This window comes from Lepidochelys kempii, chromosome 6 (genome assembly GCF_965140265.1).
Source record: "Lepidochelys kempii isolate rLepKem1 chromosome 6, rLepKem1.hap2, whole genome shotgun sequence".
NCBI classification, from domain to species: domain Eukaryota; kingdom Metazoa; phylum Chordata; order Testudines; family Cheloniidae; genus Lepidochelys; species Lepidochelys kempii.
This window is the reverse complement of record NC_133261.1, coordinates 162,039-184,063: the sequence shown is the minus strand read 5'-3', so window position 1 is coordinate 184,063 and position 22,025 is coordinate 162,039. Positions and strand designations below refer to the sequence as shown.

The following is a 22,025-nucleotide window of genomic DNA, read 5'->3' as shown; positions in this document are numbered from 1 at the left end:
AGTGCCGTGGGGGGCACCCCTCATCTGTCCTGGACTCACTACGCCATTCGTACCTACCAGGATAGGTCTGGGCATCTTGCCTGGGAGCCAGCTTATCCTCTGGCTCTGCGCCCTCTCACTGAGAGCCCCAGCGGTTGGCTCCCACGTGTCCCCCTCCCGGGCAGGCCTGGGACCGTCCTGTTCAGTTCTTGATGCGCACGTAGCCCCTGCCCTGCCTTCCAGCCCCCCTGCTCCGCAGCGCTTCCCCAGGCCAGGAGCTAGCTGGTCCTGGCTCACAACCAGCACCACATCTAGCCGCCTGCGACTGCCCTGCCCCAATGGGCCAGGAACCCCGCTTACAGCAGGTTGGCTGCCGGTGTGAGATCGAAGGGGCATCGAATGACACCTTAATCCCGCCGCCAGTGCAGCTGGGGGGACGAATCCTTCCGCCCCCAGGACAAAGGGGCGTGTGTGTAAACTGAGCCCCACACCTGGTTCAGAAAAGTGTTACATTTCCCACGTTGCTCCTTCCACCCTACACCTCCCCTGAGTGCTCTGCAACCACCCCAGTGGGGCATGTAAGGCAGGGACCAACCAGCTGTAGCTGGTCCCAAGGCCCTCATGGTGTCTCTTTCCCAGGCTGGGCTGGAGTGGGGGTGCAGAGGAGTCAGGGGAGGGGGCTGGTCCCCGGACTGTGACAGTCTCTCCCCGAGGCCGGGATGTGTGCGGGGGGTGTTGCAGAGGAATGGGGAGAGGTGGGAGGGCTGGTCCCCGAGCTGTGACAGTCTCTCCCCCAGGCCGGGATGTGTGCGGGGGGTGTTGCAGAGGAATGGGGAGAGGTGGGAGAGCTGGTCCCAGGACTGTGACAGTCTCTCCCCGAGGCCGGGATGTGTGTGGGGGGTGTTGCAGAGGAATGAGGAGAGGTGGGAGGGCTGGTCCCCGAGCTGTGACAGTCTCTCCCCGAGGCCGGGATGTGTGCGGGGGGTGTTGCAGAGGAATGGGGAGAGGTGGGAGGGCTGGTCCCCGAGCTGTGACAGTCTCTCCCCCAGGCCAGGCTGGAGGCAGCACTGTCCGAGCAGCGGGGGAAGCTGCAGCGGTTGCAGGCGGAGCTGGACACCAGTGAGCAGGTGCAGAGAGACTTTGTCCGCCTCTCGCAGACTCTGCAGGTACCGGCTGGGGGGTGTCTTGGAGAAGGTGCTGTCTGTCATGGGGGAGCTGCGCCCTGTCGGGGGTGAAGGGGGGTGTCTCCACGGCCCAGGATCTCGAGCTGTCTCTCTCACTCTCCTCTCATCCCTCAGGTGCAGCTGGAACGGATCCGCCAGGCCCCCTCGCTGGAGCAGGTGCGCAGCATTGTGGACGGGACGCGGCTGAAGGATGTAACGGAGCTCAAGGAGCCCTGAGACGCTGGGACAGCAAGAGGCCCTCCCCTGGGTGGGGGGGCATGGATACCACCCACCCTTCCCCTGGGCAGGCACAGACTCCAACCCCTTCCCTTCCCTTCCCCACTAGGGGGGCCTTGGACACTGCCCATGCCCCAGGCCAGGCTCTGAGTGGCCATCCTCTACTAACCCCCCTCCCCAACCACCTGTGGGGGATTAGGGCCATCAGCCTGGGGAGACGGGTCCCAGCCTCTCTCTGCCCCCCTCCCCGCCCCAGCTCAGGGATGGTGCCCCCCACCTGCACACTAACCAAAAATGCAGCTGCTGTTCACCCCCCACAAGAGCAAGGCCTATGGGGCAGGGAGTCATGGTGTGGCCCCCAGCTCTGGCTCACACCACAGGAGACAGCATGTTACTGACAGTTACTAACACTGAGGACTGGAGCTGGGGGAGGCCAGCTCCAGCTCAGTGTCCATCCTCCATTTCCCCCCTTCCCCCAGCTTCCTCCTTCCACAATGGGTGGGAAGGGGCAGGGCCAAGCAGGGCCCGCTGGCTCCCCTGCCACTAACAATCCACCAGCCTGCCTTTGTGTGGAGGGCCCACAGGGGGCAGGGTTAATAAAGGTGACTTTGTGACCATACTCTCTGAGCGACCTGCATCCATCTGTCTGCTTTAATGTTAAAGTGGTCCACTTTCTCCAAGTCAGCTGCCCGGGGCAGTGGGACAATGGCATGAGACTGACCGAGGCAGCGCAGGCGAAGATGTAGGGCCTGGAACCCCATGCCCCCACCTGCGCATTTGCCAGCCTAACCTGTGCTAAAATCATTAGTCCCACCCTGTAAAATGACACTGGTTCTTTTTCTTTGCCTCAGCTTTTCTCCCCTGCTGCTACAGCTGGAACCAGGTACTGGGCATTAAATGAGAGCTGAGCGCCTCCTGCAGCCAGGGCTTCAAGAAACACACTAGTGTCCTGAGCAGGGGAAGCTGGGGCTGGCCAGCGCCCGCTCAGTGCTGCTCCACTTCATGTTGTGTCTGGTTCCTACTGCCTGGACAAGCCAGCTCCATGAGTGTCCCAGCTCCCTGCCTGGGGAGCTCAGCCGGGGACAGCCCCAGTCTCAATCTCGCTGGTTGTAGTGGCCCTGCTCCCCCCTAGGGGCTAGTGGGGGTGGTGGGGAGGGGGCTGCACCAGGTGATGCCCCTTGCCCCCCACCCCACCTCTATCCAGTGCAGCCTGGATGTGGGGAAGCTCCAATTCTGGACAAACTGGAGAAATGGTCTGAAGTAAATAGGATGAAATTCAATAAGGACAAATGCAAAGTTCTCCATTTAGGAAGGACCACTCAGGTGCACACATACAGAATGGGAAATGACGGCCTAGAAAGGAGGCCTGGGGAAAGGGAAGGGGGGGTCAGAGTGCACGACAAGCGGCCACCCCTCTGGCCTGTGATGGGATATTAGATGGGGTGGGACCTGAGTCACCCAGGAAAGAATTTTCTGTAGTATCTGGCTGGTGAATCTTGCCCACGTGCTCAGGGTTCAGCTGACTGACATATTTGGGGTTGGGAAGGAATTTTCCCCCAGGGCAGATTGGCAGAGGCCCTGGGGGTTTTTCGCCCTCCTCTGCAGCATGGGGCACGGGTCACTTGCTGGAGGATTCTCTGCTCCTTGAAGTCTCTGAACCGCGCTTTGAGGACGTCAGTGGCTCGGAGGTAGGAGAGGGGTTTTCGCAGGCGTGGGTGGGTGAGATTCGGTGGTCTGCGTTGTGCCGGAGGCCGGGCTGGATGATCAGAACGGTCCCTTGTGACTCTATTAGCCGGCGGGCGCCCTGGAGCCAGCCCGGGCAGAGGGAGGGAGGCGCGAACCCGCCCCAGGGGCAGAGCGAAACGCGGTGGGTTCAGGCCCAGGGTCTGGCAGCACCTGGGACGCCCCCAGTGGAGCAGTCCCCCACAGTCCTCCAGGGCCATAGAGTCTAACCCGGGGCAGGGGTAGAGTTGGTCCCTTTGACTCATCCTCCACTCTGGAGGGGCAGAGTCCTCCTTGGCCATAGAGTCCCCGCAGGGAGATAGAGCGGCTCCGCCCGAGCCTCGCTCGCTGCGGGGTCACGGCCCCTGGCAATGGTCGAGTCTCCAAGGGCGAGCCAGGCTCCCACAGACAGTCAGTGGGCAGCGCGCCTCCGCGAGCGCCATAGAGTCCCCGCTCCCGTGCCGACGCGGTGACGCCTGGCGGAGGATAGAGCGGCTCCAGTAGCGCCATAGAGTCTCCCTCAGCCGGGGCTAGAGAAGCGCCTCCTGCGCAATACTGTCTCCCCCTGGCGGTAGAGAGAGCGGCTTCCGGCACAGCATAGAGTTCTTACGAGGCGCTAGAGCGGCCGCGCCACATTTCCGGTGTGCTCGCGACGCTTTGCCGGAAGCGGCTGTCTCCCGGTTCATTCATTGGCTCTGGCGCCTGCCGCATTTGAGTCACTTCCGGTCCTGTAGAAAGATGGCGGCGCACGCGATGTTTGCCCGCGGGGGATGGAGCAGGGCCGCCGGTCAGTGACTGGGGAGTACGAAGGACGTGGGGTCTCTGGCGGGTGGGGGCAGGTTAGGGGGCAGGAAGGACGGGGGTGGGAGGTTGGGGGTCTCTAAGGGGAGGTTACAGGAGCTGGGGGGCAGGAAGGAGGTGGGGGGCAGGTCGAGGGTCTCTGGGGGGTGGGGGCAGGAAGGACATGGGCGGGAGGTTGGGGGTCTCTGGGGGGAGGTTACAGGAGGTGGGGGGCAGGAAGGACGTGGGGCAGGTTAGGGGGCAGGAAGGACATGGGCGGGAGGTTGGGGGTCTCTAAGGGGAGGTTACAGGAGGTGGGGGGCAGGAAGGACGTGGGGGCAGGTTAGGGGGCAGGAAGGACGTGAGCGGAAGGTTGGGGGTGTCTGGGGGGAGATTACAGGAGGTGGGGGGGCAGGAAGGACGTGGGGGCAGGTCGGGGGGTCTCTGGCGGGTAGGGGCAGGTTAGGGGGCAGGAAGGACGTGAGCGGGAGGTTGGGGGTCTCTGGGGGGAGGTTACAGGAGGTGGGGGGCAGGAAGGACGTGGGGGCAGGTCGGGGGGTCTCTGGCGGGTAGGGGCAGGTTAGGGGGCAGGAAGGACATGAGCGGGAGGTTGGGGGTCTCTGGGGGGAGGTTACAGGAGGTGGGGGGCAGGAAGGACGTGGGGGCAGGTCGGGGGGTCTCTGGCGGGTAGGGGCAGGTTAGGGGGCAGGAAGGATGTGAGCGGGAGGTTGGGGGTCTCTGGGGGGAGGTTACAGGAGGTGGGGGCAGGTTAGGGGGCAGGAAGGACGGGGGTGGGAGGTTGGGGGTCTCTGGGGGGAGATTACAGGAGGTGGGGGGCAGGAAGGACGTGGGGGCAGGTCGGGGGGTCTCTGGCGGGTAGGGGCAGGTTAGTGGACAGGAAGGATGTGAGCGGGAGGTTGGGGGTCTCTAAGGGGAGGTTACAGGAGGTGGGGGGGCAGGAAGGACGTGGGGGTAAGTCGAGGGTCTCTGGGGGGTGGGGGCAGGAAGGACGTGGGCGGGAGGTTGGGGGTCTCTAAGGGGAGGTTACAGGAGGTGGGGGGGCAGGAAGGATGTGGGGGTAGGTCGGGGGTCTCTGGGGGGTGGGGCCGGGTTAGGGGGCAGGAAGGACGTGGGCGGGAGGTTGAGGGTCTCTAAGGGGAGGTTACAGGAGGTGGGAGGCAGGAAGGACATGGGGGCAGGTCGGGGGGGTCTCTGGTGGGTGGGGGCAGGTTACGGCGCAGGAAGGATGTGGGGGCAGGTTGGGGGTCTCTGAGGGTGGGGGCAGGTTAGGGGGCAGGATGGACGTGGGCGGGAGGTCGAGGGTCTCTGGGGGGAGGTTACAGGAGGTGGAGGGCAGGAAGGAGGTGGGGGGCAGGTCGAGGGTCTCTGGGGGGTGGGGGCAGGAAGGACATGAGCGGAAGGTTGGGGGTCTCTAAGGGGAGGTTACAGGAGGTGGGGGGCAGGAAGGACGTGGGGGCAGGTTAGGGGGCAGGAAGGACGGGGGTGGGAGGTTGGGGGTCTCTGGGGGGAGATTACAGGAGGTGGGGTGCAGGAAGGACGTGGGGGCAGGTCGGGGGGTCTCTGGCGGGTAGGGGCAGGTTAGTGGACAGGAAGGACGTGAGCGGGAGGTTGGGGGTTTCTAAGGGGAGGTTACAGGAGGTGGGGGGGCAGGAAGGAGGTGGGGGGCAAGTCGAGGGTCTCTGGGGGGTGGGGGCAGGAAGGACGTGGGGGGAGGTTACAGGAGGTGGGGGTGCAGGAAGAACGTGGGGGCAGGTCGGGGGGTCTCTGGCGGGTAGGGGCAGGTTAGTGGACAGGAAGGACGTGAGCCGGAGGTTGGGGGTCTCTAAGGAGAGGTTACAGGAGCTGGGGGGCAGGAAGGATGTGGGGGCAGGTTGGGGGTCTCTGAGGGTGGGGGCAGGATGGACGTGGGCGGGAGGTCGAGGGTCTCTGGGGGGAGGTTACAGGAGGTGGAGGGCAGGAAGGAGGTGGGGGGCAGGTCGAGGGTCTCTGGGGGGTGGGGGCAGGAAGGACATGGGCGGGAGGTTGGGGGTCTCTAAGGGGAGGTTACAGGAGGTGGGGGGCAGGAAGGACGTGGGGGCAGGTCGGGGGTCTCTGGGGGGTGGGGGCAGGAAGGACGTGGGTGAGAGGTTAGGGGTCTCTGAGGGGGAGGTTACAGGAGGTAGGGAGCAGGAAGGATATGGGGGGAGGTCGGGGGTCTCTGGGGGTGCGGGGAGGTCTGGTTTTCACAGTGTTTAGGGGTGGAAAGTCCAGTATGATAATTTAGTCTGACTCCCGGACACAGGCCAGGGATCTGCCCCACAATAATCTTAGAGCTGATCTGTTTGAATCCACCAGAACCCTTGATAAATTGTCCTAGTCGTTAATTACCATTGGGTAATTGGATGATCTGGGAAGGGCAGGGGATTTTTGCAGGGAGAAAGGATCCTGAGAGGGGAGAGAAGGATCTGGGGGTGGAATGTAGGGGCAGGTTATGTGGTGGATGGAGATTATGGGGAGGAGCAGGGGTCAAGGGAGAGGTTGGTGGGGGCAGAGAGGCTCTGGGGGCCGGAGGTGAGTTCGGGAGAGCAGGTGGCAGTGGTGGGGTGTTTGAGGGCTCAATCATGGTGGAAGGGGGGCTAAGCAGGGAGCTGGGATCCTGAGAGAAAAGGGATGACTCTGGATCAGGCCAGAAGGGATTGTGTGGAGAGAAGGTGGTGCAGCACGCAGCTTACGCTGTGGAGGGGAGTTACGGGGTTATGGGGAGGAGGAGGGATCTGGTTTGGGGGTTGGTGGTGAGAGGAGGGAGAAGGGATTTGGAGGGTGGCTGGAGTCAGGTTGTGGGACAAAAGAGGGTTATGGGGTGATGTGGGGGGAGGAATTTTGGTGGGGGCAGGGTGGTGGTGGCAGGGGAGCAGGGATTCTGAAAGGAGAGGGATGGGGTCTGGGTTGGTGGGGGTGGGGAGCAGAGTAGTCTGGGGGGCGTTGGAGGAAGTGGTGGGTGTGGGAAGGGGGTTACTGGGGAGAGAGGAGAACAAAGTGGTCAGGGTTAAGGGGCGATGACACCTATTGAAGGAAATTCTGAGGAGCATGGCATGGAGTCTGAAAGAGAGGGGGCAAGACTTTGCAGGATGGAGTGCAGTAGGGTGATGAGGGCTTTGGCGGGAGAGTGACTGAGTTTGGGTAGAAACTACTGGGGGCTGCAGCTCTGGGGGCGGGCTGCCTCCGCGCAGTCAGCGGGAGACACTGGTTGAGATTCTCCACCAGGACTAGGTGGGAAGTCAGATTGGATGGTCACAGAATGGGTGCTTCTGGCCTGGACAGCCAAGAGTCTGAATCCATCTGGTCTGCCTCTTGCCCCATTCACCGAGATCCGTCATAACCCAGGCCCTGCCTTCACCCCAGCACTGCAAGCCCTGAGTGTTTGGACCAGCAGTGCCAGCGACCACTGATCTAAAAGGGTGCCCCCTGCTCCACCCCATGGAAGGGCGCAGTCCCTGCCCCCACTGGAGCTGAGGCCAGTCAGCCACAAGTACCACCAGACACTGGGCTGGAAGGGACCTCGAGAGGTCGTCTAGTCCAGCACCAGCACCGAGGCAGGGCCAAGTAACCCTAGTCCAGCCCCAGCTGGGTTTGTCCAGTCTGTTCTCAAAACCCTCCAGAGACAGGGACCCCACAGCATTCCTAGATAACCTGTTCTAGAGCTGAACTAGCTTCCTAGTTAGAAAGTTTTGCCTACTATCTTACTTAAATCTCCTTTGCCAAGATTGAGCCTGTTACTTCTTGTCCTGCCTTCATAGAATCATAGAATATCAGGGTTGGAAGGGACCTCAGGAGGTCATCTAGTCCAACCCCCTGCTCAAAAGCAGGACCAATCCCCAATTAAATCATCCCAGCCAGGGCTTTGTCAAGCCTGACCTTAAAAACTTCTAAGGAAGGAGATTCCACCACCTCCCTAGGCAACGCATTCCAGTGTTTCACCACTCTCCTAGTGAAAAAGTTTTTCCTAATATCCAACCTAAACCTCCCCCACTGCAACTTGAGACCATTACTCCTTGTCCTGTCCTCTTCTACCATTGAGAACAGTCTAGATCCATCCTCTCTGGAACCACCTCTAAGGTAGTTGAAAGCAGCTATCAAATCCCACCTCATTCTTCTCTTCCGCAGACTAAACAATCCCAGTTCCCTCAGCCTCTCCTCGTAAATCATGTGTTCCAGACCCCTAATAATTTTTGTTGCCCTTCGCTGGACTCTTTCCAATTTATCCACATCCTTCTTGAAGTGTGGGGCCCAAAACTGGACACAGTACTCCAGATGAGGCCTCACCAATGTCGAATAGAGGGGGACGATCACGTCCCTCGATCTGCTCGCTATGCCCCCTACTTATACATCCCAAAATGCCATTGGCCTTCTTGGCAACAAGGGCACACTGCTGACTCATATCCAGCTTCTCGTCCACTGTCACTCCTAGGTCCTTTTCCGCAGAACTGCTGCCTAGCCATTCGGTCCCTAGTCTGTAGCTGTGCATTGGGTTCTTCCGTCCTAAGTGCAGGACCCTGCACTTATCCTTATTGAAGCTCATCAGATTTCTTTTGGCCCAATCCTCCAATTTGTCTAGGACCCTCTGTATCCTATCCCTGCCGTCCAGCGTATCTACCACTCCTCCCAGTTTAGTATCATGCACAAATTTGCTGAGAGTGCAATCCACACCATCCTCCAGATCATTTATGAAGATATTGAACAAAACCGGCCCCAGGACTGACCCCTGGGGCACTCCACTTGACACCGGCTGCGAACTAGACATGGAGAGATTGATCACTACCCCTTCAGTGAACACAGATCGTTGTTCCCTGTGAAAGAAAGCGTAGAATCAAATAAAGTAAAAATCTTAAATGAACCAAACTGTACCACAGAAACTTTATGGATAGTAATTCCATGCTCTAAGAATAAGGATATAGCAGTAGGGATATATCACCAACCATCTGACCACGATGTTGTTAGTGACTGTGAAATGCTCAGTGAGATTAGAGAAGCTATTAAAATAAAAAACTCAGTTGAAATTCCCCATTATTATTATCTCCATATTGACTTGGTACTTATCACCTCAGGAAGGGATGCAGAGATAAAGCTTCTTGGCACCTTAAATGACTGATTCTTAGAGCAGCTAGTCCTGGAACTCATAAGAGGAGAAGCTGTTCTTGATTTAGTCCTAAATTGAGCACAGGATCTGGTCCAAGAGCTGAAGATAGCTGGACCACTTGGTAATAGTGACCATAATATAATTAAATTTAACATCCCTGTGGCAAGGAAAACACCACAGCAGCCCAACACTATATCATTTAATTTCAGAAAAGGGGAACCACACAAAAATGAGGAAGTTAGTTAAACAGAAATTAAAAGGTACGGCGTCAAAAGTGAAATGCCTGCAAGCTGCATGGAAACTTATGGTGTCCTTAAAAAAAGAGGCTCAACTTAAATGTACACCCCAAATTAAAAAACATAGAGAACCAAAAAAGAGCCACTGTGGCTAAACAATAAAGTAAAAGAAGCAGTGAGAGGCAAAAAGGCATCATTTAAAAAGTAGAAATTAAATCCTAGTGAGGAGAATAGAAAGGAGCACTGGGAAAGAAAGTATAAAAATACAATTAGGAAGGCCAAAAAAGAATTTGAAGAACAGCTAACCAAAGACTCAAAAAGTAATAGCAAAAATGTTCTTAAGTACATCAGAAGCAGGAAGCCTGCTAAACAACCAGTGGGACCACTGGACAATCGAGGTGCTAAAGGAGCACTTAAGGACGATAAGGCCATTGTGGAAAAACTAAATGAATTCTTTGCATCAGTCTTCAAGGTTGAGGATGTGAGGGAGATTCCCAAACCTGAGCCATTCTTTTTAGATGACAGATCTGAGGAACTCTCCCAGATTGAGGTGTCATTGGAGAAGGTTTTGGAACAAACTGATATACCATCTATTACTATTTAGTTTTCACCCAAGAGTTCTGAAGGAATTCAAATGTGAAATTGCAGAACTACTAACTGTAGTCTGTAACCCATCATTTAAATCGGCTTCTGTACCAAATGACTGGAGCATAGCTAATGTGGTGCCAATTTTTAAAAAGGGCTCCAGAGGTGATCCCAGCAATTACAGACCGATAAGCCTGACTTCAGTACTGGACAAACTGGTTGAAACTATAGTAAAGAACAAAATTGTCAGACACGTAGATGAACATATGTTGGGGAAGAGTCAACAGAATTTTTTGTAAAGAGAAATTATGCCTCACCAATCTACTAGAATTCTTTGAGGGGGTCAAGAAGCATGTGGACAAGGGGTATCCAGTGGATAAAGTGTACTTTGATTTTCAGAAAGCTTTTGACAAGACCCCTCACCAAAATCTCTTAAGCAAAGTAAGCTGTCATGGGATAAGGGGGAAGGTCCTCTCATGAATTGGTAACTGGTTAAAAGATAGGAAACAAAGGGTAGGAATAAATGGTCAGTTTTCAGAATGGAGAGAGGTAAATAGTTCCCCAGGGATCTGTACTGGGACCAGTCCTATTCAGCATATTCATAAATGATCTGGAAAAAGGGGTAAACATTGGGGTGGCAAAATTTGCAGATGATACAAAACTACTCAAGATAGGTAAGTCCCAGGCAGACTGCAAAGAGCAACAAACTGATCTCTCAAAACTGGGTGACTGAGCAACAAAATGGCAGATGAAATTCAGTGTTAATAAATGCAAAGTAATGCACATTGAAAAATGTAATCTCAACTATAATATAAAACGATGGGGTCCTAAATGAGGTGTTACCACTTGTAAGAGAGATCTTGGAGTCACTGTGGAGAGTTCTTTGAAAACATCCCCTCAATGTGCAGGAGCAGTCAAAAAAGCGAACAGAATATTGGGCATCATAAAGGGAGAGATAAGACAGAAAATATCATATTGCCTCTAATCCGTGATACGCTCACATCTTGAATACTGCCTGCAGATGTGGTCACCCCATCTCAAAAAAGATACATTGGAATTGGAAAAGGTACAGAAATGGGCAACAAAAAATGAATAGGGCTATGGAACGGTTGCTGTATGAGGAGAGATTAATAAGACTGGGACTTTTCATCTTGGAAAAGAGACGACTAAGGAGAGATATGATAGAGGTTTATAAATCATGACTGGTGTAGAGAAAGTAGATAAGGAAGTGTTATTTACTCCTCCTCATAACACGAGAACTAGGGGTCACCAAATGAAATTAATAAGCAACAGGTTAAAAACAAACAAAAGGAAGTATTTTTTCATACAACACACAGTCAACCTGTGGAACTCCTCACCAGAGGATGTTGTGAAGGCCAAGACTATAACATGATTCATAAAAGAACTAGATAAGTTCATGGAGGATAGGTCCATCAATGGCTATTAACCAGGATGGGCAGGGATGGTGTCCCTAGTCTCTCTTTGCTAGAAGCTGGGAATGGGTGACAGGGGATGGGTCACTTGGTGATTCCCTGTTCTATTCATTCCTTCTGGGGCACCTGGCATTGGCCACTGTCGGAAGACAAGATACTGGGCTAGGTGGATCTCTGGTCTGACCCAGTAGGGCCGCTCTTATGTTCTTACCCTCTATAACAGCCCATAACCAAGCTGAAGAGTTCCCCCTCCGTCTTCTCTTCTCTAGACTAAACAGGCCCAGATTCTTAACCTTTCCTCACAGGTCAGGTTTTCTAAACCTTTGATCAGTTTTGTTGCTCTTCTGTTGACTCTCCAGTTTGTCCCCATCTCCCCTAAACTCTGGCACCTTGAATTGCACCCAGCACTCCAGCTGAGGCCTCACCATTGCCAAGGGCAACAACTACCTCCTGTGTCTTACATACAACGCACCTGTTAATACATCCCAGACTGAGATCTGCCTTTTCGCTCCTGTGACTGCCAGCCAATGAGTCCCTGATTTGTAGCCATGCATTGGATTTTAACTTAAGTGCTTGTCTTGTCTTTACGGCTTGTTGATTTCAGTCCAACTCTCCACTTTCTCGAGGTGGTTTTGTATTGTGAGGATAATGACTAGCTGTCCGTGCTGGCGGTGCTAGATCCCAGTGGAGAATGGGCCCCGGCATGCTGAGGAATGTGCAGTCTAGGTAGAGTCGGAGAGGGAAAGTGAAATATGGAAAGGAGATGGGGCTTGTTCAGTGCCAGAGCTGGGGAGTGAACCCAGGAGTCCAGCCCAGGGCCCCACCACTTGGTGTGCAAGGTGCTGCACAAACACAATAGAGACAGTCCCTGCCCCAAAGAGCTTCCGATCCAGGCACCAATCGAGAAGCACCAGGGGCTCCTGATGACCAGGGTGGGGTGGGGCCTCCAAGCTGACAGGAGATGGGTGCGCAGGGCGGTGACTGAAGAGCACGACAGGGTGATCACAGCTTTTCCCTGTCCCTCTTACAGGCCTCCGGGGCTGCCTCTCCCACCATCTGCTGGGCGTCTTGGGGACGGTAAGGAGCCACCTGGCTGGGATGGACTGTGGGGGAAACTGCCATGACCATACAGACGTACACACACACACTACCCCAGTGCACTGGGGTGTTTGGGGGCTTGGCCATGGAAGAGGGAAACTGGGGGTGAGGAGGGAGTTGGGGCAGCTATGTTGGGATGGGTTGGAGTTGTGGAGTTAGGGTAGGGAGGTGAGGGGGACATGGGTAGGGGGCCATAGGATGGGGGTTTGGGGGCTGTGATGGGGTGTGATTGGCAAAATGGGTTGTGGGGAGCCTAGCTGTGTTGGGGGGGGGCTTGGAGAACCCTGGTTGGCTGGTGAGGTTGGGGGTGGCCATGGAAGCTATGCTGCATGTCGTGGATGGATGGGGAGCTGGGGCGGGGGGGGTGGGGATGGGGGGGTGGAGCCCGGGTGTGGTCGGTGGAGGGATGTGGGGAGCTGTGGTGGGTGGGGTTGGGGATGTGGGGAGCTGTGGTGGGGGGATGGGGTTGGGGATGTAGGGAGCTGTGGAGAGGGCCATGGGGGGTATACTCGTGCCAAGGCTCCCTGTGCCCCTAGGTGTCCCTGCCCAGCCCAGTCTCCCGCCTCTGCCCCATCCTGGTGCACAGCTTCGCTGTTGAGGCCAAGAAAACCTACGTGCGGGACAAGCCCCATGTCAACGTGGGCACTATTGGGCACGTGGACCACGGCAAGACCACACTGACAGCTGCCATCACCAAGAGTGAGTGGGGGGGCCTGGAGCAAGGGGTTGTGCGTCCTGGGGTTTCCTGTGCCCCTGGCCCCATTGGTTGGGTCACGGTAGCCGCCAGAGGCCCCTGCTGAGATGAGGTGCTGCCCACAACCACTGCCCAGGCATGCTGATGCATTGTGCTGGGTGCTGCAGAGACCCAAAGGGAACAACTCCTGTCCCCAAGAGCTCCCCGGCTAAAGGGCTGAGAGTGGAGAAAGGACTGGCCCAAGGTCATAGAGAAGGTCACTGGCAGAGCTAGGAATTGAACCCAGGAGTCCTGGCTTCCAGCCTGCCTCTCCTCCCCAGCTGGTTACTCACCCCCTTTTTCTGCACCCCCCCCCGCTCCCCCCCAGTCCTAGCTGAGGCTGGAGGTGCCAGGTTCAAGAAGTACGAGGAGATTGACAACGCGCCGGAGGAGAAGGCTCGTGGTATCACCATCAACGCCTCCCATGTGGAGTACGCCACAGCCAACCGGCACTACGCCCACACCGACTGCCCTGGCCACGCTGACTACGTCAAGGTGAGGGGGATGGGGGCGGACCTGCCCCTTTCAGCCTGTGGGTGAGTCGTTGTGGCTGCCCAGTAGTACCACATTTCCCAGAATTCTGCTGTCTTAAAGGGCCAAGCCCCCCCTTGCTTCCTAGTCCCCGAATGTGCCCCCTCAATCTCTTCCTCTGTCCTCACATGCCCACCCCCAATTGCCCCACTGTCCCTGCCCACACCCTCCTGTTCCTGCCTCTATCCCTAACCCCACAGCCCTGTGCCTGTCTCTCTGCACCTCCGTACCCCCAAAACTCACCCCCTCTAGCCTGTCCCTCCTTCTATCCCCAAACATACTCACCTTTGTCCACCTCTGTGCCCCTCCCTTTGTCCACCCCCCTGTCCCCACATTCACCATCCTTCTGTTCCCAAAGACAGATTCCCCCCCGCAATCCCTTCGTCTGTCCTCACACACCCCCTCAGTTCCTTCGTCTGGCCCCCAAGACACCCCCACTCACCCCTGCTTCCTCCTCCTGGCCCCCGAGACAGCCCTCTGTCCCCAAACACACAGCCCTCCGTCCACCCAATCCCTCCCTCTGTTCTCACATGCACCCTGCTTTCTCCTCCCGGCCCCAAGATTCTCCCCCCTCTCCCCCGCTTCCTTCTCTCGCCCCCGAGGAACAGTGGGCAGGTGGAGAGCGGCAAAGGGCAGGGGTAGACAGGCGGGGGAGCAGCAAGGGGCCTGGGCGGGGAGCAGCTGTTCTGGGGATTGGGTCTGTGTGTGTCACCCTGACAACTTCACCACCAAGCTCAGTGCATCAATAACACATTCCCGCCCCCCCAGTTCTGTTCCCTCCCCATACTGTGCTGGCTCCACGGGCTCCCCTGCCCCCATCCCCTGGTCCCGGCACCTGAGCACCGCCGTCCCTGTCTTCCAGAACATGATCACTGGCACCGCTCCCCTAGACGGCTGCATCCTTGTCGTGGCGGCAACAGATGGGCAGATGCCACAAACCCGAGAGCACTTGCTGCTGGCCAAACAGGTGAGGGGGGGTGATGGGTTCCCCAGGTGCAACCTGGAACTGGGGTACTACTGAGCCCTCTGGCTTACCAGCCTGGGGTCACTCCCTCACTGTGATGCTGGGACAAGCTGCAAACCCCTCCAGGTCCTGCACGCACACAGCCATCCACAGGCAGGGACACCGCCAGCTGAGTTAAATGAATGCTTCTCCTAGCTACTCATGAACCAACACTAGAGAGACTCCAGCCAATTTCCCCCAGCTCCGCAGCCGAGGATCCCAGACCTGGACTGTCCTGCCCTGGTCAGAAGCCTGGCTGGTGTAAGTTTATTTCCCAGTCTGCCCCTTCTACAAAGGAAAGTGCATTTGCACCAACCCTTGCACCCTGAGCAGATTCCCCAAGCACTTCAAGCAAAATGCGCTGTTGTAGGTAAAATACCAAACAGATTTGTTAGTGACAGACAGATGGATTGTAAGTGATTATAAGTAATAGGCATGCAGCTCAAAGTTGGTTACCTAAGAAATAAAACACATTTGCAGTCTAGTTCTATTAACTAGGCAGGATTTGAATCGGGCCGTATCTCACCCTGGGAGATGGTAGAGTTTCTGAATACGCAGGCTGGGGTTCTCCTTTCCAGCCTGGGACCCCCTTCCCAGTTCCGTGTCTTCCAGCCGGGTTTCCAGGTGTTGAGTTGTGGTGGGTGAGGACCAGTGATGATGTCACTTCCCCCTTTTATAGCTTCTTCCAGCTTGCGGGAAAGAGCCTTTGCTATGATTGAGTCAAGCAGCCTCCATTGTGTACCTGCTCGCTCTGAGACGTCTCCATTGTACACACTCCTGGGACAGGCCCTGGGAGTGTGGATTCCCCTTAATGGGCCATCAGCGTTGTCTGGCCCTTCTGTTGTTGTACCTGAAAGGCTGGTTGTGGTTGTCTCCCAACCTCACAACAACATATTTCACAAACACATACACAGCAGAACTTCATAACTTCCCATCCAATGACAGCACCTACAATCCAACAGGAGATTAATGTTCAACAGCTCAAGACTTTTAACATGATACCTCCCAGTTCCACCTGCAGGGCCGATTAGACAGGCAGAACTGCAGGGTCTCAATGCGTGGATGAGACAATAGTGTAGGGAGGAGGGGTTTAGATTTATTAGGAACTGGGGAAGCTTTTGGGAGAGGGGGAGTCTATACAGGAAGGATGGGCTCCACCTAACCAAAATGGAACCAGATTGCTGGCACTTAACATTAAAAAGGTCATAGAGCAATTTTTAAATTAGGGGCTGGGGGAAAGCCATCAGGTGTGGAGGAGCACATGGTTCGGACAGAGACATCCCTTAGGGGAGGATCTATTAATAGAGATTCTCTATGTCCTAGTGAGGATGAGGATGGGAAATGATAAAATACAGGCAGGGTCTGATCAGAAACAATCAAATAAGAGTCCCATTCAATTACATCATGTAATGGCAGACAGCTAAAAAGAGATGAGTTTTTTAAGTGCTTATATACCAATGCTAGAAGTCTAAATAATAAAATGGGTGAACTAGAGTGCCTCGTGTTAAATGAGGATATTGATATAATAGGCATCACAGAAACTTGGTGGAATAAGGATAATCAATGGGACTCAGTAATACCAGGGTACAAAATGTATCAGAAGGACAGAACAGGTCATGCTGGTGGGGGAATGGCACGATATGTGAAAGAAAGCATAGAATCAAATGAAGTAAAAATTGTAAATGAATTAAATTGTACCATAGAATCTCTATGGATAGTAATTCCATGCTCTAATAACAATAATATAGCGATAAGGAGATACTACCGACCCCCTGACCAGGATGGTGATAGCAACTGGGAAATGATCAGGGAGATTAGAGAGGCTATTAAAATTAAAGACTCAATAATAATAGGGGATTTCAACTATCCCCATATTGACTGGGTACATATCACCTCAGAATGGGATGCAGGAATAAAAGTTTCTTGACACCTTAAATGACTGCTTCTTGGAGCAGCTGGTCCTGGAACTCACTAGAGGAGAGGCAATTCTTGATTTAGACCTAAGTGGAGCACAGGATCTGGTCCAAGAGGTGACTATAGCTGGACCGCTTGGTAATAGTGACCATAATAAATTTAATATCCCTGTGGCAGGAAAAACACCACAGCAGCCCAACACTGTAGCATTTAATTTCAGAAAGGGGGACAACACAAAAATGAGGAAGTTAGTTGAACAAAAATTAAAAGGTACAGCGCAAAAAGTTTCAGAGGAACAGCCGTGTTAGTCTGTATTCGCAAAAAGAAAAGGAGTACTTGTGGCACCTTAGAGACTAACCAATTTATTTGAGCATGAGCTTTCGTGAGCTACAGCTCACTTCATCAGAAGTGAGCTGTAGCTCACGAAAGCTCATGCTCAAATAAATTGGTTAGTCTCTAAGGTGCCACAAGTACTCCTTTTCTTTTAGCGCAAAAAGTGAAACCCCTGCAAGCTGCGTGGAAACTTTTTAAAGACACCATAATAGAGGCTCAGCTTAAATGTATACCCCAAATTAAAAAACATTGTAAGCGAACCAAAAAAGAGCCATTGTGGCTAAACAACAAAGTAAAAGAAGCAGTGAGAGGCAAAAAGGCATTGTTTAAAAAGTGGAAGTTAAATCCTAGTGAGGAGAATAGAAAGGAACACTGGGAAAGAAAGTATAAAAATACAATTAGGAAGGCCAAAAAAGAATTTGAAGAGCAGCTAACCAAAGACTCAAAAAGTAATAGCAAAAATGTTCTTAAGTACATCAGAAGCAGGAAGCCTGCTAAACAACCAGTGGGACCACTGGACAATTGAGGTGCTAAAGGAGCACTTAAGGACAATAAGGCCATTGTGGAAAAACTAAATGAATTCTTTGTATCAGTCTTCAAGGTTGAGGATGTGAGGGAGATTCCCAAACCTGAGCCATTCTTTTTAGATGACAGATCTGAGGAACTGTCCCAGATTGAGGTATCATTAGAGGAGGTTTTGGAACAAATGGATAAATTAAACAGCAGTAAGTCACCAGGACCAGATGGTATCATCCAAGAGTTCTGAAGGAACTCAAATGTGAAATTGCAGAACTACTAACTGTAGTCTGTAATCCATCATTTAAATCCGCTTCTGTACCAGATGACTGGAGGATAGCTAATGTGACTCCAATTTTTAAAAAGGCTCCAGAGGTGATCCCGGCAATTACAGGCCGGTAAGCCTGACTTTAGTACTGGGCAAACTGGTTGAAACTATACTAAAGAACAATATTGTCAAACATATAGATGAACATAATTTGTGGTAGGAAGAGTCAACATGGTTTTAGTAAATGGAAATTATGCCTCACCAATCTACTAGAATTCTTTGAGGGGGTCAACAAGCATGTGGACAAGGGGAATCCAGTGGATATAGTGTACTTAGATCTTCAGAAAGCCTTTGACAAGGTCCCTCACCAAGGGCTCTTACGCAGGGGTTCTCAAACTGCGGGTCGGGACCCCTCGGGGTCATGAGGTTATTACATGGGGGGTCATGAGCTGTCAACCTCCACCCCAAACCCTGCTTTGCCTCCAGCATTTATAATGGTGTTAAATATATAAACAAGTGTTTTCAATTTATAAGGGGGGGTCACACTCAGAGGCTTGCTATGTGAAAGGGGTCACCAGTGCAAAAGTTTGAGAGTCACTGCTCTTACGCAAAAGTAAGTTGTCATGGGATAAAAGGGAAGGTCCTCTCATGGATTGGTAACTGGTTGGTTAAAAGATAGGAAACAAAGGGTAGGAATAAATGGTCAGTTTTCAGAATGGAGAGAGGTAAATAGTGAGGTCCCCCAGGGGTCTGTACTGGGCCCAGTCCTATTCAACATATTCATAAACGATCTGGAAAAAGGGGTAAACAATTAGGTGGCAAAATTTGCAGATGATACAAAATTACTAAAGATAGTTAAGACTTTGGGAGACTGCAAAGAGCTACAAAAGGATCTTTCAAAACTGGGTGACTGGGTAACAAAATGGCAGATGAAATTTAATGTTGATAAATGCAAAGTAATGCACATTGAAAAACATAATCCTAACCACTCAAGAAAGATCTTGGAGTCATCGTGGAGAGTTCTCTGAAAACATCCACTCAATGTGCAGCAGCAGTCAAAAAAGCCAACAGAATGTTGGGTATCATTAAGAAAGGAAGAGATAAGACAGAAAATATCATGTTGCCTCTATATAAATCCCTGGTTCGCCCACGTCTTGAATACTGTGTGCAGATGTGGTTGCCCCATCTCAAAAAAGATATATTGGAATGGAAGAGGTTCACAAAAGGCAACAGCAATGATTAGGGCTGTGGAACGGTTGCTGTATGAGGAGAGATTAATAAGACTGGGACTTTTCAGCTTGGAAAAGAGATGACTAAGGGGAGATATGATTGAGGTCTATAAAATCATGACTGGTGTAGAGAAAGTAGATAAGGAAGTGGTGTTTACTACTTCTCATAACACAAGAACTAGGGGGTCACCCAATGAAATTAATAGGCAGCAGGTTTAAAACAAACAAAAGGAAGTATTTCTTCACAGAATGCACAGTTAACCTGTGAAACTCCTTGCTGGAGGATGTTGTGAAGGCCAAGACCATAACTGGGTTCAAAAAAGAACTAGATAAATTCATGGAGGATAGGTCCATCAATGACTATTAGCCAGGATGGGCAGGAATGGTGTTCCTAGCCTCTGTTTGCCGGAAGCTGGGAATGAGCGACTGGGGATGAATCACTTGATGATTCCCTGTTCTGTTCATTTCCTCTGGAGCACCTGGCATTGGACCACTGTCATTAGACAGGATACTGGGCTAGACAGACCTTTGGTCTGACCCAATAGGGCCATTCTTATGTTCTTCTGTACCTCACAAGGCAGACTTTGTACCAATCAAGTCATAATCCTATCCCAGTGGTGAATATGGGGCTGAGAGGGTGCTGTTGTGGGGTACAGAGTGTCACAGGGGTCACAGGGGTTTGCCAAAAGTCCTGGGTGTGGGCTGTGAGCCAGGGGATCCCCTCCCCAAGGACTGGGCTGGGGTTGGCTGGGTTGTCCCTCACCCTGTGACCCCCTCAGATCGGGGTGCGGCACATTGTGGTGTACATCAACAAGGCGGATGCGGTGGAGGACCAGGAGATGCTGGAGCTGGTGGAGCTGGAGATCCGGGAGCTGCTCTCCGAGTTTGGCTACGATGGGGAGAAGACGCCCGTCATTGTGGGCTCTGCCCTCTGCGCCCTGGAGGTGAGTGCCCCCTTCTCTTCCCCACCCTCTCAGCAGTGCCTCACCTGCCCGCTGCCCATGATAATGCCCTCCCTTCCCCCAGCACCGCAGCCCCGAGCTGGGACTGAACTCCATTCTGAAGCTGCTGGACGCAGTCGACGTGCACATCCCGCTGCCCATGAGGGAGCTGGACAAGCCGTTCTTGCTGCCCATCGAGTCAATCTACTCCATCCCAGGTAATGCCCGCTGTCCCCCCCGCCCTGTGCCTTTCCAGGGACCCCCCCCCACTCCCCAGGGTGCCGTGGCACTGACCCCTCTGCCTTGCAGGGCGTGGGACCGTGGTGACGGGGACACTGGAGCGTGGCATCATCAGGAAGGGGGAGGAGTGCGAATTTGTGGGGCACAACCGGAACCTGCGCTCCGTGGTGACAGGTAGGGGGTGCAGCTAACAGAACCCCTCACCTCTCTCCTCCCAGTGCTGGGAGAACCCCACTGCCCAGGCTGGGGAACCCAGGCTCACCCCATCACTTCCCCACAGGCATTGAGATGTTCCACCAGAACCTGGAGCGGGCCGAGGCTGGGGACAACCTTGGCGCGCTGGTGCGGGGGCTGAAGCGGGAGGACATGCGGCGTGGCATGGTGATGTGCAAACCGGGCTCTATCAAGCCCCATCAGAAGATCGAGGCCCAGGTGGGGCCTGTGCTGGGGCAGTTGCAGCAGTGGGCTGGCTGGGGCGGGAGAAGGAGGGCTGCTGGGTGGTAACAGTCTCTCCCTCTGTCCCCCCAGGTGTACATCCTCAGCAAGGAGGAGGGTGGGCGGCACAAGCCTTTTGTCTCTAACTACATGCCTGTCATGTTCTCCCTTACCTGGGACATGGCCTGTCGGACCATCTTGCCCCCTGGAAAGGTACAGAGCCCCCCTATCCTGCCCCCAGCCACAGCCCTCCTTTTCCCCAAACTTCCTCCCCATCCCGGTCAGTGGTGGCCAGTAGCCAACCTATGCCGCTCTGACCTGCCCCCACTCTTCCCCCATGGCAGGAGATGGTGATGCCCGGCGAGGACACAGCCCTGACCCTCACCCTGCGGCAGCCCATGGTGCTGGAGGAAGGTCAGCGCTTCACGCTGCGTGATGGCAACCGCACTATTGGCACCGGCGTGGTCACCAAGACGCTGGAAATGGGGCCAGATGATGACAAGTGGGGAGCTTAAAGGCTGGGCTGACCCAGCTCTGCCCCCAGGGCTGTGTCTGCAAACAGCGGGGGAGGGGCTAGCTGTCCTGCTGTGTGGGGATGCCCCAAGAACCTGTTTATCACGGCAGCATCGCAGTCACCCAGAGCTGGGTGCAAGCTGCTGCGGTGGGGCAACAGAAATCAAACTGCTCCCCCGCCCAGAGCCCCTCCAGCAGGGGGCTAGCAGGGCTTAGGCAGCTTCCTGCTGTTTGGTTTCTTTTGTTAATAAAGGTGCGAATCACAGCTGGGTTCTTCCTGCTTCTTGGGGGGGTGCGGTGTGCTGGAGGGGACTTCTGGCATGGGAGAGCTGGTGCTAGAGGCTCACATCCCCCCAATGGGTTGGGCTCTGATAGTGATACTAGCCCTGCAGGGACCAGGCAACACTGATTCCTTAGAGGGCCCTGCTCTTGTCCAGGGCCCAGTGGACTAGCAGAGGGGCAGCACCCAGCTTTGGGTGCTTGCCAAGCAAAGCAGTGGGAGAAGGGGGTGGATTAGCTCCCAGGGAGCACAGCTGGGGGCTGATGAAGCTGAAGGAGAATGGTGGAACAAGGGCAAATAGGGACAAACTACCCTGGCTGAAGTCAGGGCAGAGATGGGATGGGAGGGAAAAGCCTCCCCCCAGCATGGATAGCAGGGCCCTAGTTGGTGCAGAGGCCCAGGCTCCTTCACCCCTTCCAGGAGCAGCTGGATGCCACTAAGGGGGAGTCCTGCCATCAACCCCCTGCTCCAGCTGAGGGGCAGCAGCAGGGTGGAAGCTGCAGATCTCACTTCCCCCTTCACAGGCTTCTTTCTGGCTGCCCCACACTACTTTTAGCCACTCCTTTGCAGGGATCATCAGCAGTGAGTGCATAGCCGCCTCACAGCCAGGCTCAGGCTAGGGCCCACCCCACACAGCAGAAATGAAGAGACAGAGAGAACAGAACAGAAGCCAGGACTCCAACCCCCCCAGGCTATTCTCCCCCCCCCCCCCCCCAAGC

The 22,025-nt window shown here is 54.3% G+C and overlaps 1 protein-coding gene and 1 long non-coding RNA gene across 2 annotated transcripts; both read left to right on the top strand.

Annotated features, from left to right (window-relative positions):
• The first annotated feature begins 6 nt into the window (after nucleotides 1-6).
• LOC140912236 (uncharacterized) lies at nucleotides 7-2,001 on the top strand. The gene is made up of 2 exons (XR_012159264.1): nucleotides 7-1,145; nucleotides 1,278-2,001. It is a non-coding gene; the product is annotated as an uncharacterized lncRNA (long non-coding RNA).
• A 1,792-nt stretch (nucleotides 2,002-3,793) lies between these two features.
• TUFM (Tu translation elongation factor, mitochondrial) lies at nucleotides 3,794-21,291 on the top strand. The gene is made up of 11 exons (XM_073346379.1): nucleotides 3,794-3,888; nucleotides 12,303-12,349; nucleotides 12,907-13,069; nucleotides 13,432-13,598; nucleotides 14,497-14,601; nucleotides 19,677-19,841; nucleotides 19,924-20,056; nucleotides 20,148-20,252; nucleotides 20,359-20,510; nucleotides 20,607-20,726; nucleotides 20,858-21,291. The coding sequence occupies exons 1-11, from the start codon at nucleotides 3,840-3,842 to the stop codon at nucleotides 21,026-21,028; spliced, it is 1,377 nt and encodes a 458-aa protein (XP_073202480.1). The 5' UTR covers nucleotides 3,794-3,839; the 3' UTR covers nucleotides 21,029-21,291.
• Nucleotides 21,292-22,025: the final 734 nt, after the last annotated feature.

Excerpts from the sequence above, each read along its gene's own strand:
- TUFM (XM_073346379.1), top strand. The coding sequence starts at position 3,840 with ATGGCGGCGCACGCGATGTTTGCCCGCGGGGGATGGAGCAGGGCCGCC. Across the intron at positions 13,070-13,431 it reads GACAGCTGCCATCACCAAGA|TCCTAGCTGAGGCTGGAGGT; the intron begins GTGAGTGGGGGG and ends GCTCCCCCCCAG. Across the intron at positions 20,511-20,606 it reads ATCAGAAGATCGAGGCCCAG|GTGTACATCCTCAGCAAGGA; the intron begins GTGGGGCCTGTG and ends CTGTCCCCCCAG.